The 16,385-nt window shown below is 37.5% G+C and overlaps 1 protein-coding gene across 1 annotated transcript; it reads right to left on the minus strand.

Moving 5' to 3' along the window:
• Positions 1 to 672: 672 nt before the first annotated feature.
• Positions 673 to 4,491, minus strand: samd7 (sterile alpha motif domain containing 7; the record flags this gene model as incomplete). Its single annotated transcript, XM_081374435.1, has 8 exons — positions 673 to 909; positions 1,471 to 1,581; positions 1,667 to 1,779; positions 2,193 to 2,881; positions 2,976 to 3,054; positions 3,143 to 3,267; positions 4,128 to 4,251; positions 4,389 to 4,491. 8 exons carry the CDS (start codon positions 4,489 to 4,491, stop codon positions 673 to 675), a joined length of 1,581 nt encoding a protein of 526 aa, XP_081230561.1.
• Between the last annotated feature and the right edge of the window lie 11,894 nt (positions 4,492 to 16,385).

Here is a 16,385-nt window from a genome sequence, read left to right on the forward strand (position 1 = left end):
ATATATATACAGTATATATGAAATAATTAAAAAAATATATTAATAACTACAAAACAATATTTGCTACAAACTAGCTAGCCCTATATAGTGAGTAGCTTAATTAAGGCTACATTGGATTTTGTTTATTTCTAGAAAATATAAAAAATCACAAGGGATTTAGACTAGATTCAGTCATATCATAAATAATATATTTTCATTTGTTGAAAAAGAAAAGAATAGTAAAGATTTTGTGAATTTTTTGTGTAGAAAAGGCTGTATTTAAATCTTTGTTTTTTTTATTGACATACCAATTTAACCAGACAAAGACCAAAGGAATAATTATTTTTTATTTACTTCACAGCAAACAACACACGCCAATAGAGAATAATTCAAGTTTGAAGAAAAAACCAATTTTACAATAAAAAATAATAAGGACAAAATGTTTTAATTGATTTGCTAATTTATTACAAAATATACATAATATACGTAGAAAAACCCAGCATTCAACAGTCTAAGTCTGTTGGAGCACATTTTGAACCTATTGTATTACACAGATCATTATATATTTGTGATTTAAAAATAAATATGATCAGTATATTCACTATGTCAGTTTCTGTCTATCTTATGCATTAGGTGTCAAAACAGTAAAGGATTCTGAGGTGGAATAAAAAGAAGTCCAATAGTTGTGCTCTTTCAGGTGGTCTCACTCATCTGGGTCGGTGAAGGATTATCAGCTTCACTAACAGGCTCCGTAGATTTAAGAGCCTCTGTGTCTCTGGGGCTGCTGAGAAGCTCCACGCTGTTGCAGTTGAGGGGGGAGCTGATGTCTGATGATCTGTCCCCACTTTTCTCAGGTGGAGGCTGCAGGCCAGAGACAGGCAGGGGCAAGTTCATCATGTTGTAGAACATGCTACCCATCCGTCGGGACAACTAAAAAAAGAGTAGAATAACCTAATGAGTAAAAAGAGTTAGAGGTAATTCTTTCAAAATCTTTAACCTTTTGAAGATCAAGGACCAATTGGAGGATAGAAAGAACCCTTAAATACACCATGACATCAGAATTGACAATTCTTTTTTATGGAATATTGTAGTGTTTATTATAAATGATTTTATCCGTGCACATGATTATTTTTAAAAACTCTGTGCGACCTCATAATCTTTCATCAAAATAACTCCCCCTCCCTCTTGCGGCAACATCTCTTCTCTGATGATGTTCACTGGCATGAGGGCGGGACAACCTGTCACTCACATGAGATCGACCAATAGCAAACGACAACAAAATCAAGCCCCGCCCTACATTTGTTCTTGTTTGAGAAGCCTTTTTACTCAGATATATACAACAGAAAAGAAAAGATTATTGCAACTTCTGTTTGATTTATTTAAAATGTATTTAATTTTATTTAATACTAACTTAATTTAATTTTAATGATTAACCTGCTTATTGGGACATTATATGTAGAGAATCTTGTCCTTTTAAAACATTGTAAATACCTGTGATCGTATTTTGAGCGCCGGCCCAAGCTTTAGCCTAAGTGTATCCAGGAGATGCTCCTCTGTAAGAAGAGGTAACGTCTCTCCGTCAATCATGTGGTCTTTGAATGTCTGAAGTGGATGACACACAAAAGAATAAGATTGAAAAACAGCTTTAAAATTATAATTACATTTTGTCATTTTACATTTCTATCACCTGTGCATATTCAGCGCAGCTTGGTATTTCACTGATAAAGTTGAAGACGTCATCAACTGTCCATTTGCGAATATCAGACATCTCTTCTCCATTAAGAAACATATTAGGAGGACCTAGTTGAAAACAAAACTAATTAATAGGTAGCATTGACTATAATGTGTCATCATCATCTTAATATTTCTTAAGAGGAATGTATATTGGCTCACAAAACATGCCCAACAAACAGCCAAACACCTGTGTTGTATTGTTGACTATAAAAATGTTTTCTTTAATTGAAATAATGCTAAAAATAAAACATAAATATTAGATGAAAAAAACTAACTAAACTTTATTAAGAAACCCGAAAGTTAGAAATGTTGCCTTTTCATAACTGAAATAAATAGTTAGTCAAAAAGATGAAGTTGAAGTACTAAAATGACTAAAACTAAATAAATAAAAAAGCACGTTACAAAATTAAAACTTTATCTAAAATGAAAATGAAAATATAAAAATATATGCTAATTTAAATTAAATAATAAAAACACACCAAGTGGTAGAAGTCCATTTCCTGGCACGGGGAGCATGTAGGGCATCCCTGTGAGAGGGCCGGCGGCAGACGGGTACAGAAACTTTTCTTGGAAAGCCGAACAAGGGTTGGAAATGTCTTTTTCACTGGTGCCGACATTGCAGTTGTTGACTTCTGCACAACCCTCCTGTCCGCTAATACATGCCTTGCGAATCCCTGGCTCTCCTTCCTTAAAACTTTTCCTACTGCCGGCTGAAGACAGCTCTGTTTCTACTTTGGTTTGGTGTGGTTTGCTGCTGGTGGCCTCACTGCTCATTTCACCTTTCCCTTCAGCTTCCTTCTCCTCCCCCGATGCAGCTCCTGGACTTTGCTCGATGTTCTTCTCTTCTGATTGGCCTTTAGGGAGAGTGATGTTGCTGTCTGAGCTCTTATGATTGGTGGTCCTCCTGCCTGTCCTGCGTCCTCGCTCCCTTTGCAGTGTGCTGATCTGTGGGTAAGGGCTTGACATGAGGAGACTGTTAGCATGCAGGTCTTCAAGTGTGGTGCGGTGGACGAACACATCATGACCATCCGGGAGTCGCTGGCGGCCCCTGAAGGCCATTGGATTGGGTTGGATGCCCTGGTACATCATGGGATTCTCCATACCGATAAGACCCTTTTGGTGGGCGTTCTCTAACTCTTTTTGATGCAGGATAGCATTCATCTCCATCCTTGTTAAAAAAAAAAGAAAAAGAAAAAACTTAGTACATTTGTTAATAGTTAATAGTATTGTTTTACATAGCAGGCAAATACACAGACATTTACCTGGCTATGTTCTGTTTGTGAATTAACTCTTGTCGCCTGGCAACCGTCTCCATGGTTTCAGTTGGAAGGAAGCTGTAACCTGGAAATTAATAAAATTAATAAAATTAGTTTGCTCAATGAGCTTCCCCTATTCTCTAAAATTAACCTGTATATTATTCCATTCCAACCTGTGCCAGGGAATCCCCTGCCTTGAATAACATTGGAGTTTTGGGGCAGAGGTGGGCCGAGGTGGGCACCCATGTGCATTTGTCTACCATCAGCTGATACCATCTCAGTGGGCTGCACCAGTTCTCTGCAGATAAAGAGGATTCCTTCATCATTAAAGTCCAGCTTACATCTTGTTTGACTTTATTCTGCTATCTAATATATTTCTATTTTCTACATTGTGTTGTAATTCTATTAGTTACATTTTATTCTTTTGCATGTTCTATTTTTTCTGTATTTCCTGTTCTTTCTATTACCAAGCATGTCTTTCTGTCATATTGTGTGTGGTTGTATGTGTGACAAATAAAATTAGTACATTTCTAGTCTAGTTGAAATTGCATAGTTTATCCACTGCATTTTTATCTTACTTTTTTAATCGATTTAAGTTTGCACTAACTGTAATTTTATTTTCAATGTAAATATGATCTGCAGTACTATACTTTACATTGCACGCATGATTCTTGTACTGTAGTGAGTGTAACCGGTACTCGACCAGCTCGGAGCAGGATTCGAACTGGAGGTCTCTGGCATGGGAGGCGGGTGTAGTAACAAGGAACTAAAGACCTCAGCCCCTTGAGCGCCTCTTGAGGCCAGAGGAAGTAAGATTTACAAGGTCTTACTGGCTTATGTCAGTTACACTCACCCCCCTAAACCTCACTCACGTCTGGGTCACGGCACCAAATGTAACCGGTCCTACTTGACCCGCTCCGAGCGGGATTCGAACCAGAGACTCCGGCATGGGAGGCGAGCACGCTAACAAGGAAGCTAAAGACCTCTAGCGTCAGTTGTTAGAGCACCTCTTGAGGCCAAGAGAATGAGGATTACGCACAGGTTTCTTACTGGCCTATCCGTAATAACTGAAATTGTCCATTAACAATTAAATCTCATTCTTAGTATTAGAGATTCTCTTTTACTGTCTTGCTAGTTTTAGACTTCATTCTAACTGACCTCTCCATGAAGCGGGGATCAAACTGCGCAGGAACACCCTGCAGTCTCTGCTGCCCCTGAGCCAAGATCTGTGGAGCCATGGCCATCTGGTTCCTCATCATGAGCTCCTGCCTTTGCCGCAACTCTGTTTCACACGCAGGGCAACAGATGAAGGTGTCAGTGATAGTATTAGTTCTTTCTTAGCCATATTTTTGTCAAGACTGTGATCAGCTCTAGTTGAAGTGTTTCATGGACAGCGGCACTTCCGTGATGAACTCTCACCTCCAGCAGACATTCCATTGATTAGTCGGTACCAGTGTTTCTCATCTAGGGCGCCTTGCTCTCCCAGCGCTGATATCTTCCTCAGCTGGTCACGTGGGGTCATGACACTGCTTCCTCCTTGAGTGTAACAAACATACACATTCTCTAATTAAAAAAATCTCTAATTAAAAAAAACACACTGCATTATAGGGACAAAAAACAAAACAAAAAACCAACAGAAGTCAATGGGAAATGAAACCTTTTGGTTATCAACATTCTTCAAAATATCTTTTTTTTTTTTGTGTTCAAAAGAAGGAAGAAATGCATACATGTTTGTAACAACATGAGGGTGAGTAAATGATCACAAAAGTTAAATTTTTTATTGGCCTATACCTTTAAAGGGATAATTCACCCAAAAATGAAACATTTGTCATCATTTACACCCTCATGTTGTTCCAAACCTGTATGAGTTTCTTTCTTGTGCTGAACGCAAAAGACAATATTTTGAAGAATGTTGGTAAAATATCTTCTTGAGTGTTCAACAGAAGAAAGAAACGCATATAGATTTGGAACAACATGAGGGTGAGTAAATTATGACAAAACATACATTTTTGGGTGAATGATCCTTTTAATGCACAGACTGTCTGGAACGTATGGAACATTGTGTACTTGGCATGATGTAGTCTAACTATTTACAGTCAGTCACTACTGAAATAGCACAGAGACAAATGGCATAGTATTCACACACAACCGATCACAGCGACTCTTCAGGGCTAATAGTGTTTTTTATTTTCTAACAGTCCTACAAAAGATTTTCTTTTCTTGTCAGGTCAGAGAACGACACGCATTTAAGATTCAATTAAAACATTCCAAGAACTCAAATGTCAATGTTATAAAGGAGATGTGATGTAATAAAGTAGCCTTACCTGTTCACCTCTCCTTTGCTTTATCTTCACTCACTCAGGTGTAAGATATTTCCGTAACGTCGCTCCTTTCAGTCTAATATTGAGAAACCAGATAGAGAAGGAAAATGATAGGCTGTAACAAATTTGGCAACACTTTTGTTTCTCAGTAGTTTGAGAAGAAATAGTTAATTTCAATTATTAGCTTGTTTAGTGTAACAAGTAGTTGGGATTTGCCCCTGTTATTTCCTGTGTAGTCTAACTTCAGAGCCAAACAAAAACCAGGGCTATAACAATTAGGAGAATTTATTATATTATATTATATTATATTATATTATATTATATTATATTATATTATATTATATTATATTATATTACATTACATTACAATATATTATATTATATTATATTATATTATATTATATTATATTATATTATATTATATTATATTATATTATATTATATTAGCCTATATTATGATGATTGTCATGTAGGCTTATTGGGTGTCTATTTCTCAACCGGCAAGATTTTCTTTACTGGAATAATAACATGGTCTAGATAATTCGATCTATACAGATCTTTATTACTGGATAATTCTCCTGTGCTTTGCTTGGGACTGCCTCTGTGCGTATTACCCGTTATGAGGAGCCGTTCTAATCTGAGTCCAGTAATCCTCCTGTTAGTCCAGCAGTCTGCCTGCTACATCTGCTGACCTGCATGCGTGCGGTACGCTTTTCAGCCAACCCCCAAACTACCTTCAGGGCCCCTATTCCCCCCTCAGATCCTATTAGCTAAGTCCTGACTATACAGCATTTTAAAGGGATGTGTTGGAGGTAATCCCAGAGTTTAGAGTTTTACCCTCAGCAAACCTTGCCTGTAAGCATACTGGACAATACACCCTAAGTGCTAAGCCTATTAGCCTCCATTAGCCCCAGAGATGTCCTAAAAACACCTTGGGGATAAATCTGGGATACAATCGGTTTATGTGTTAAATGTGGTGCAGGCAGACACTCCGTCAACAGTGTTAAAACCCTCCCCGATACACAGAAGAGTCTGTTTATTAGAGAATGAAAGAATGATATTTATTATATTTATTATCTATGAGCATATTTCTATAGATCATTTTTAAAATAATTTTTCAAAATTCAGTTGATAACTTTTATCAAAATGTATCTGTCAATACATATTTTCAAATAATGCCCAAACATATGAATTCATATCATTTGAAAATTCATAGACATAGGTTGATGTTGATAAACACATGATTTTTTGGACAAACAATGTTCTTCATATAAATATGACCCCCTTTTGGAATAATAAATACATTATTCCATCACTTGTCACACATGTGACAAGTGATGCCATATCCAAGTCACAGACTTGAAATGGATGGATTTGCTTGGGACTAATCTCATTAAAGGAATAAATTAAGGGAAAACTGCTGACGACTTAAATCAAGCCTTGCATTTGGGTAGGTCATAGAGTAGAGTAGATAATAATCATCTGGTCTAATGTACTTCCTTTGTACGGTAAGGGCACACAATAATTCCAATGGTACACATCCAAGTCTAAGACAGTTATGAACAGAAGTGACAATGATACGAACACTACCAACTACCTTGTCCTTATATGGCACATAACAAACAGATAAATGTAATATTAACATGTAAAGGAATAAAGATGGTTAAAATTAAATGCATGTTCTAGTCAAGTCAAGTCACCCTTATGTAGATAGCGCTTTATACATTACAGATTGTTTCAAAGCAACTTTACAGTGATAAACAGGAAAATAATTCAGTGAATCAAACAGAATTAAACAGTGTCTTTATTCAACTGAAATCAGTTCAGTGTTGATTTAAAGTTAATCAATTATTATGAAATGAGTTCAATTCCGCTATAAAGCACAGCTCTGCAGAAAGAAAAGTGATGCCATCACAGTTCTATACTGTTAAAATTCTATACTGTGCGATGACAATGTTGCACACCATTGCAATGATTCTACAGTGAAAATACAGTCTAAATCATTAACCTTACATTACAGGTTAAAAATTTACAGCAAAAACTACACCAAATGGAAGGAAAAGTGAAGCCATAAAGGTTGAGATGAGACATTAGACTCACCTCTGAATGTTGGCCAGAGAAATGGGAATCTGTCCAGGTTCTTCTTAGTCAGGAAGTAAATATCAATACATTCATTCCAAACAAGAAAAATGATTCCAAAATGAGTATGAGACCCGAAGCTGCAACAAAAAATGAAGCAGGTCAACAACTCTCAGGACTCTCAAGTCTTCAGTCCTGCCGCAGGTGCCTTGGCCAACAAGTGCCAGCTCCTTGTCTTAACTAAAAAAGACCTTTAATTACAGATTCATGTTATCTCTATTAGCTTGGCTTTATCTGCCTGCTTAAGCCCCCCCTTACCTGACATCACTATGATCTCTCGTCCAACTGCATACAGGACACTCTGCTGAAATGTAATTAAGAGCACTGCCTAAGCACAGTGGCTAAACCTCTTTCAACATTTACCTCAGTAATCCCCTGTTAGCACTTTAAGACAGAGGGTAAGACACCTAAACGCTCAGCTTCCTTTTCCATGGAAAAGACAGTCAATTGAAACCAAGCAGGATGCGCACGTGCCTTTCAAGTGCAACTCATAGAAGTCATTCTCATTGTGTTAATCAGAGACTATACCAGGTTGCATTAATTGGGCGCCTGCCCTCCTGACTATGTTGTGGATGATCATGTGCTCAGACTTGTTAATCTGACAGTTTGTGCTCACCACCTGCATACAGCATCGTCTGCAGTTCCCAGACTTATATTTTTTAACACTGAGAGGATCAGGGAGAATTAGTACAGGGATAGGTGTGCGCACAATTGGGCGGCATATGAGCGTTTAGCTGGAAAACAGATTCTTGGGGAGACGCAGAGATTGGCGGCAAGTGTTCACCTCCCGTGGGGATAAGCTGACAGAGGGCTAATAAAGCTGTTTTGCTGATTATTATAAATGGCCCCACACACCACCTCCTGTGCTGTGCAGAGCTTTGTAAGAAATGAGTAAACAAATGCTTGTAAAACCGCAGGAATCTCAAGTGCTTTTTGACGACATTACTACTATTTCATCAAATAGCATTTGAACTTGAGGCCTTGAAAATTACAATATACAGTGTAGCCAATGTACCATTTAAAAAAAAGAAAAAGATTTGGGGTCAGAAATTGATACATTTCAGTAAAGACATTTATAATGTTACAAAGATTCCTGAATAAAACAATATGACAGTTTCCACAAAAGTATTAAGCAGCACAACTGCCTTATTTTTGTTTCTGAAAATGTTTCTTGAGCATCAAATCAGCATATTAGAATGATTTAAGGATCATGTGATGAAGACTGGAGTAATGATGCTGAAAATTCAGTTTTTCGTCAGAATAAATTACATTTTTAAATATTTTAAATTGTAATTATATTTCACAATATTACTGTTTTTTTTATTATATATATATTTAAATAAATGCAGACTTGGTGAGACATCTTACTAACAAAAAGCAAAAATTAATTATGCGGTTTTGTGTAATATTATTTATAAAATATTTTTTGACAGTCTAAATTTAACACAAAAATCTGATTTTTTTTTTTCACACAAAAAGACAAATTAAATCTTATTAATCCTAATTTTAAAAAATATATTTTGTACAAGTCATTCACACAGGTTTGACTAAACACTCATAATTCTACAAACAATATCTACAATAAAATTCTGAATGAACCATAGATCTATTAGTAGCATTTTTACACTTTTGTCTCGTTGGATCAAAGTAAAAAATAAATAAAAAATGGTTACAAGTAATCGATTTACTTTTTTTCAACTGAAATTTTTTTTGTTTGAACAAATCAAATTTCTATGGTCAGTTGAAACTAAAAATACTCTTTGAACCAAAGATGTTTTTTTTTTTTTTTACATGATTAGATCACAAATTATCACAATCTTTTTGGATGAAATTTTTACATTGTTTTAAATCAAAAATCCAAATAACTACAAACCAATATGGCATGAATTAAACAATATCTTCACCTTAAGAATTAGTGATTTTACTGTGTGAAATGTCACTGAATTACTGTTTGGAAAAAGGTGCATGTTTCCCCCTTTTTGAATCTACTCAAAACTGAGTCAGATGATTTGCAGTGTGGACTGCAATGAATCATAGTTTGGTGTGCTTGAATAACTCAACACACAACATAATTCAGACATCAGCCGTTCTTTTTTGCTATCAATTGAGTGTTTGCTGAGATGCACGATTAGACGAAAACATTGCACATGTTGTGGACTCATATCAGCCAAAAAGAGAGAATCACGAATAAAGTGCTTAGACTTCGAGAGAGCAGAGTATTAAGACATGTAAACCACTAATTTAAGAATCTATGAGGAGTAAGCTTTTTAAGAGGGATTTCTGCCCTGCCTGTTTGTGCACTGTATTATAGAGTCACAGTGAGGCAAAGGGATAACGTGGGGTTTAACCCCAAAACAACTCTGTTCGTGAAGTCCGAATTATGCTAAAGGATAAGGGAACTCTCCATTGAAATTAAACAGACAAATAAACAGACATAAATAAACACAACGTGTAACCACAATGACTACAATACATGCCAAATACAGAAGACCTGTGACCTCTGCCCCCTAAAGGACATAGCGTTATTAGCATACTGTACATAGACCTGCAGTATGAACTAAGACTGCTTTTAGACAGATGGATATACTGGTTTAGTTTCATAATACATTATTTTCATAATTCTTTACACAAAGTAGACATGTAAACTCTGCAACTACACTTAAAAAAATGCTGGGTTGTTTAATATGGATATTTATTTATTTCAATTTTAAACACAACGATTGGGTTTGTTGGGTTGAAACAACCCAACATTTTAAATAATCTTTGCAGCCACACAAGACATCACAAAAACAAGTTTAGGAGAAAACACATTTTCTCAGGTAAAATCTTTTATTTGATTCTAATTTATTTATTTATTAAACTAAAGGGCATTTTGGTTGGATTTGGGTCAGTGTATTTTTTTTTGTTCAGATTTATCAAGTCTATCTATGATAGACATATCATAAATATATATAATTTTTCAGATATTAATATTTGAAAACCTGTCCGCCAAAATCAAATGTGTGGTGACCAACGTGCATTCAGGATCAAAGATGTTGATCCAGGAATATGTGGTACTTGGTGAAATCACGTTCACCCACATATAATAAAACAAAACAAAACACAACATAAGTCCAGGCCTGTTCCTCTCTCACTCTTCACTGTCGTTGCTCCACCTTTTATGCTTCCGCTCCTCCGTGAGAGATACGAGACCAGTTCGTCGTGCAGGTGTCGCTCGTCAGTAATCATGCCGTTCTCTCATGGCCCTCTGCCTCGTCCTGCTCGCCACAAGCCTATTCTCTCAGTTTCATCTGAATGGATATAAACTCCAAAAAGTAGTTTTAGCAGTTTTAGTCAAAATGATTTGTTACATTATTTTGTAAAAGTAATAGAGAAGGAGGACACTCAAACCTCATCTTACCTGTGATCTTGGGTGCAATCTTGATTCTAGAAGGGTATATAATCCATGCTATGGCAGTAAACCCTGCCCGTAGACTATTGACTTTCTTGGGGAAGTTTGGAGCTCTTCACATCTGTTCATACAGGGGGCTTGTTTCACACAAAGGTCATTCAAACAAACCTTGATCCTTTCATTCTCTAATAAGGGGAATGATACACAATTGTAGTTCTCAAGAAGAGCTGGTTATATACATTTTTATCACATCCAACTGACATTGAAGAATGAATAAATAAATGACATATAGTTCTCAATAATTGTCATAAAACATTACTCTGAACATTGTGTAATCGTACATTACATAAAAAGTTGTGTAACATAACTCTTTTTTGGCATGCATCCCGAAAGTTTTCTCGTTAAATGCCCTTTTCCCTTCCTTTGGGCCCAACTAAAAATTACAAAGACGATTTGTAAGATTATAGAAATATTTATATCAACGGTTATAAATGTGACCGTATAGAAAAGATCATATGTCTTCATAATTTAAAATAAGAACAATTCATAAATTTATTTTATCTATGCAAATGATTTGATTGCAAAGACTGAATAATGTATGTTTGATGTTTATTTTAGTGTTATTGTGCAATTTAGAGAAATGCGCTATGGTCAGTGGGGTACAGCTGCTGAAAGCCACTCTATCAGCTTGACCTGCTGTAGACATTTGGGATGAACAACTTCATCCACAATTAGTAACTGCATAGTTGACTAAGAGTATGAGTGAATGAGTGAGTTACTCCCTTACTGACTGAGTGAATGTTATTTGTTTGCTTTTACAGTGAGATGGTTATTAATAGTTCAACATTTTTTGTAATTTAAAACTGTTGTTCAGAATTTTTTGAGTATTTAGAGTAATTTTTAGCTATTACTAATTTGAACTCTTAATCTTAATTGGTCAGTGATTTACTGATGAACTGTGGGTTATCAGTTACAGAACAGGAAAAAAGAGAAGAGTTTAAGTAAAATTATTTTTAATATCCAGTAATGCAAACCAGTGCCGGCCCGAGCCTTTTGGGGGCCCTAAGCAGAATTTGATTTGGGGGCCCCCTCCCACCACGCGGAGTCACCTGTGCTTGACGATTATTGACACAATGTCACTCTATAATGTTACATTATAAATTAATACAATGAGGTTATGTATTAATACAAAATAAATAGCCTACTTAATAAAAAATAGATACTTAAATAAAAATGTTTTAACTTTTTCTTTACTCTTTTACTAACTCTTTCAAACTTCTGAAAACAAACTGTCAAAAAACATATTAAAAAAAAAATTATTTGCAAAATATCCTCCAACGTTTTGCAACCCTTTGCAGTTTGAATGATGTCTTATATGAACATGACGGAGTATGTGTTTATGTTTCCACTGTTCGATCGCGCCTGCGCCTCACACACACACACACACACACACACACACACACACTCACACACACACACACACACACAACATATTCCAGCACTGCAATCTTGACATCGCAGCCTGTTCGTTATAGCCGTAATAAAATATAATAATAAAATAGTCAACCTAACATATAAAAATTACACTGCTCTTTTTAAATAGTCAGTAGTAGCCTACAATTCGTACCATTCAGCGCTGCGTAGCCTAAGCACCGCTCCACTGTGATGTTTCCAAGCACATTTTTGCGCATGTGAAGAGAATGATTTTTTCCCTCGATATTGGATTTCAAGCACATTTTTGCGCTTGTGAAGACTAGGATGATTTTTTTCCCTCGATATTGGAACGTGGGTGAAGTACAAAGAAGCCTATAATAGAGCATAGTTTACCATCCAAATCCATCGCGAATGTTGAAACATTTTGATTCTAATGAGAGAGATCCGCTTTCACTTTCGCTTTAAATTATTTCGTTTTGGCTTGTTTATAGTTATTTTTTTATTCTTGTTCTGTTCTGAATATCATTAAATTTAAAGGATAAATCATTGATCAAATCAAATTTGTGTGAAATGGCTTAACATTACCGTGACTTTGCGCACGAATTTTCTATGCACGCGAGGTTATGCGCATATGACTCAAACACTGGCAGACACAGCAGCAGTTGTAGGCAGGTATATTGATCATGAAATCAGAATATTCTTGTCTTGAATTATTAATCCATTCATTAATTTATGTCACTTGTTTAATTTAATTAATATGTAAAAAAAAAAAAAAAAAAAAAAAAAACTCGCTTGGGGGCCCCCTGGTGGCGAGGGGGCCCCAAGCAGCCGCTTAGTTCGCTTATGCCTCGGGCCGGCCCTGATGCAAACTATTCGAGTTTTTGTCAGATTTCACATATTTGAAGTGGAGATGTGGAGGCATGTAAGTTAAATCATAACTGAATGTGACAAGACAAGAAACATTAAAGTAACAACATGTAACTTTTCAACCTTCATAATATATTTCCAAGACCCTTTTGATAGTACATCGACTTACAATAGGTTGAATGAGACGTCTGCCCATAGATATATAACACTAGATACCTCGTACGCGCTGTTGGCCAATGGAGGTCGACGTCCGCACACGGCGGCCATCTTGCGACAGGGTGCTCGCTCACTCGTTTAATGGTGCATGTACTTTAAAATAACCATAACTTGCTCAATTTTCTACCGATTTTCAAACGGTTTGGTTTGTTATAAACGTCAGAGATGTAGTTACGACACTGCATACATAAACTGCATACATATGAAAAATTATAACATGCATGTTCAAGCATTCGGAATTATAGCCATGTTAATAACGTTTGTAAGAAACCAAACCGTTTGTAAATCCGTCGAGATTTCATCGAGATATGAGGATTTGTGTACGTGCTGATCATTCACCTTAATGCACAGAGCACTGCCGTAAGATGGCCGAACGGTGATGCCGGAAGTGACTGCGCCATAAGACATCTAGCGTTTATATATGATATCTATGCGTCTGCCAGAGCCTGACGGGGTCTGTATCGCTTTTACTGGCACTATGTAACTTCGCGGTGCGGGTAGTAACCAGCGCTCAAAAAGAACTACAAAATTCGACTGCTTTACGGCATACGTCACTTTGCCCACCACTTCCTCAAATGTGGCCAACCAGCGCGTTTGTTTTCGTACGTCTGTGGAAGCAGCAGCGAAACGTAAGAAGTCCAAGGTTTTGTCGGAGTAGAGTCGGAAGAGGAAAAGGGAGAGTGATAAACTGAAAGGCAGGACGAGGATCAATATTGGTCGAGCGTTTGCTCGCTGGCGTTAGCTTATGGAGGAGAGTTACCAGACCGATGCTGACTTGGCCGTCATGCTGTTGAACTAGTAAGTAACTGTAAATTGCTTGCATACTATCTTTAGTTTTTCTAATCTGTTGTCTGCCTGGCTACGTTACGGAAACTATCTGGTCCTCCATTTATCTTCATGAATCAGCTAGTAGATGAGCGAATTATCAATCTGGTAGCTAGTAAACACTAACATGGTAGTTTTAGATGGTTAGGATGCTATCGCTATCATTTTAGTTCAGATTTGAGCATTGCAATCGACATGCAAATCGCAAATGTTTGAGTTAAAATGTTTAGTCTACTAAACATGTATAAATTATGAAAGGGGGAAGATTAATAATATTGTCATTGCCCATATGAAAAAAACCTGCATGCTTCATATACAGTAACCGTAAATCATTTTACGACAGCGGTAATGGACAATTCCGCTTCCAACCTGTAGGGCGACCGCAGAGGAAAAGTTCCATGTTGTTGCTTTCATAGATATCATATAAAGGCTAGATGTCTCGTCCGCGCTGCTGGCCAATGGAGCTCGACATCCGCACACGGCGGCCATCTTACGACAGGGTGCTCGCTCACTCATAACATGGTGCATGTACTTTTAAATAACCATAACTTGCTCAATTTTCTACCGATTTTCAAACGGTTTGGTTTGTCATAAATGTCAGAGATGTAGCTATTATACTGCATACATATGAATAATTATGTTCAAAATGTTTAAGCATTCAGAATTATAGCCACGTTAATAAAGTTTGTAAGAAACCAAACCGTTTGTAAATCCGTCCAGATTTCAGCGAGATAAGAGGATTTGTGTGCGTGCTGCTCACTCACCTTAATTCACAGAGCCCTGTCCTAAGATGGCCGCCGGTGATGCCGGAAGTGACTCCGCCTTAAGACATCTAGCCTTTATATGATATCTATGGTTGCTTTAATGGAGCCGTTTTCGACATAGGCCTATATGCAAATGAGTAAGCGTGAATGTGTGCATATTAAAAGTGTGAATAATTCAAATTGATTACAATAAATTCTAATTCCCTTTCGAAACGGTCTCACATATTGCGTGAATCAGGCTTTGGACCTCCATTTTCTCCAAATTCTAAAGCCTGATTTGTTAACGTTTGCCTATGATATTTCAGCCTGCCAAAACGAACGGGCCCGACTACAAAACGAGGCAACTCGCTTCAATTCACTCCCAGGCCTCCCCGCTTCAGGGATGTCGTTCAAACTTCTGTTCAGGACAGTGACGCTCACGTTCTCCTCTCTGAAGTGCAGCGTCTGCTGGCGGTGGGCTCATGAGTCAGGCTTTTGCTGCTGCTGTTTCCTCTTCCAAAGAAAATTGGTGGGCTCAGGCCCATCCTCGACCTCAGGCTCCTGAACAGTGTTGCCAACTCTCGCAAGACAAATAAGCAACTGCAGCTTCAAAAACAAGCCCCTTAAAAAACCCAATATTATTATGTTATTTATTATCATCAATATTATTTTTTATTAATTATTTATTATCAATAAATGAGCCTGTAACATTAAACTGAAACCATTCGGAGTTTGAAAAGCAAAAATAGACATTATTTTACAAAAATCATCAAATTGCAATATTCTCAGATCTTCTGTGAGCAAATTAGGTTTGATGAAGGAAAAGGAGAAAAGTTTCATTGCCTCAAAGTGGACCATCGCTGTGTCACAGCTGTGGCTCCTCGGAAGGACCCTCACCTATATTGGGCAAGCGTCCAATTGGGACTGAATTCCAGAAGGAAGGTTGTCACGACAGATGCCTCCAACTCGAGTAGGGGAACTCTGTGCGATGGCAGACCGGAGTTCGGCTCCTGGTCCAGCCTGGAGCAACGCCTGCATATCAACTGCCTCGAAATGATGGCGGTTTTCTGGCTCTCAAAATCTTCCTTCCAGCCCTATCACCATGTCCTCGTCTGTTCGGGACAACTTGGCGGTGGTGGTCTTCATAAATTGCCTGGGCAGCTTCAGGTCGTGGTCTCTTTACAAAATGGCAAGACGTCTCCTTCATATGGGAACAGTGAAACCTGGGCTCCCTGAGGGCAGTGCACGTTGTCGGTCTGGACTGTGTTTTCTGAGGCTCCAGCCTTGTGGCCTGAGCCTCGTAATCAGCCTATGTTTCCTAGGGTCCTCGTATTGGCTCCCTTAGACTGGGGTCGTAGGACAGCTTTTGTTCTGCGCTTGTACGGCCCTATGGTGTATTGTTCACCAAAACGTGATTCACACAATGGGAGAGACCGTTTCGAAAGGGAACGCGCAGTTACTAATGTAACTTTGGTTCCCT

The sequence above is a fragment of the Scardinius erythrophthalmus genome, assembly GCF_964197995.2.
Source record: "Scardinius erythrophthalmus genome assembly, chromosome: 9".
Classification (NCBI taxonomy): Eukaryota; Metazoa; Chordata; class Actinopteri; order Cypriniformes; family Leuciscidae; genus Scardinius; species Scardinius erythrophthalmus.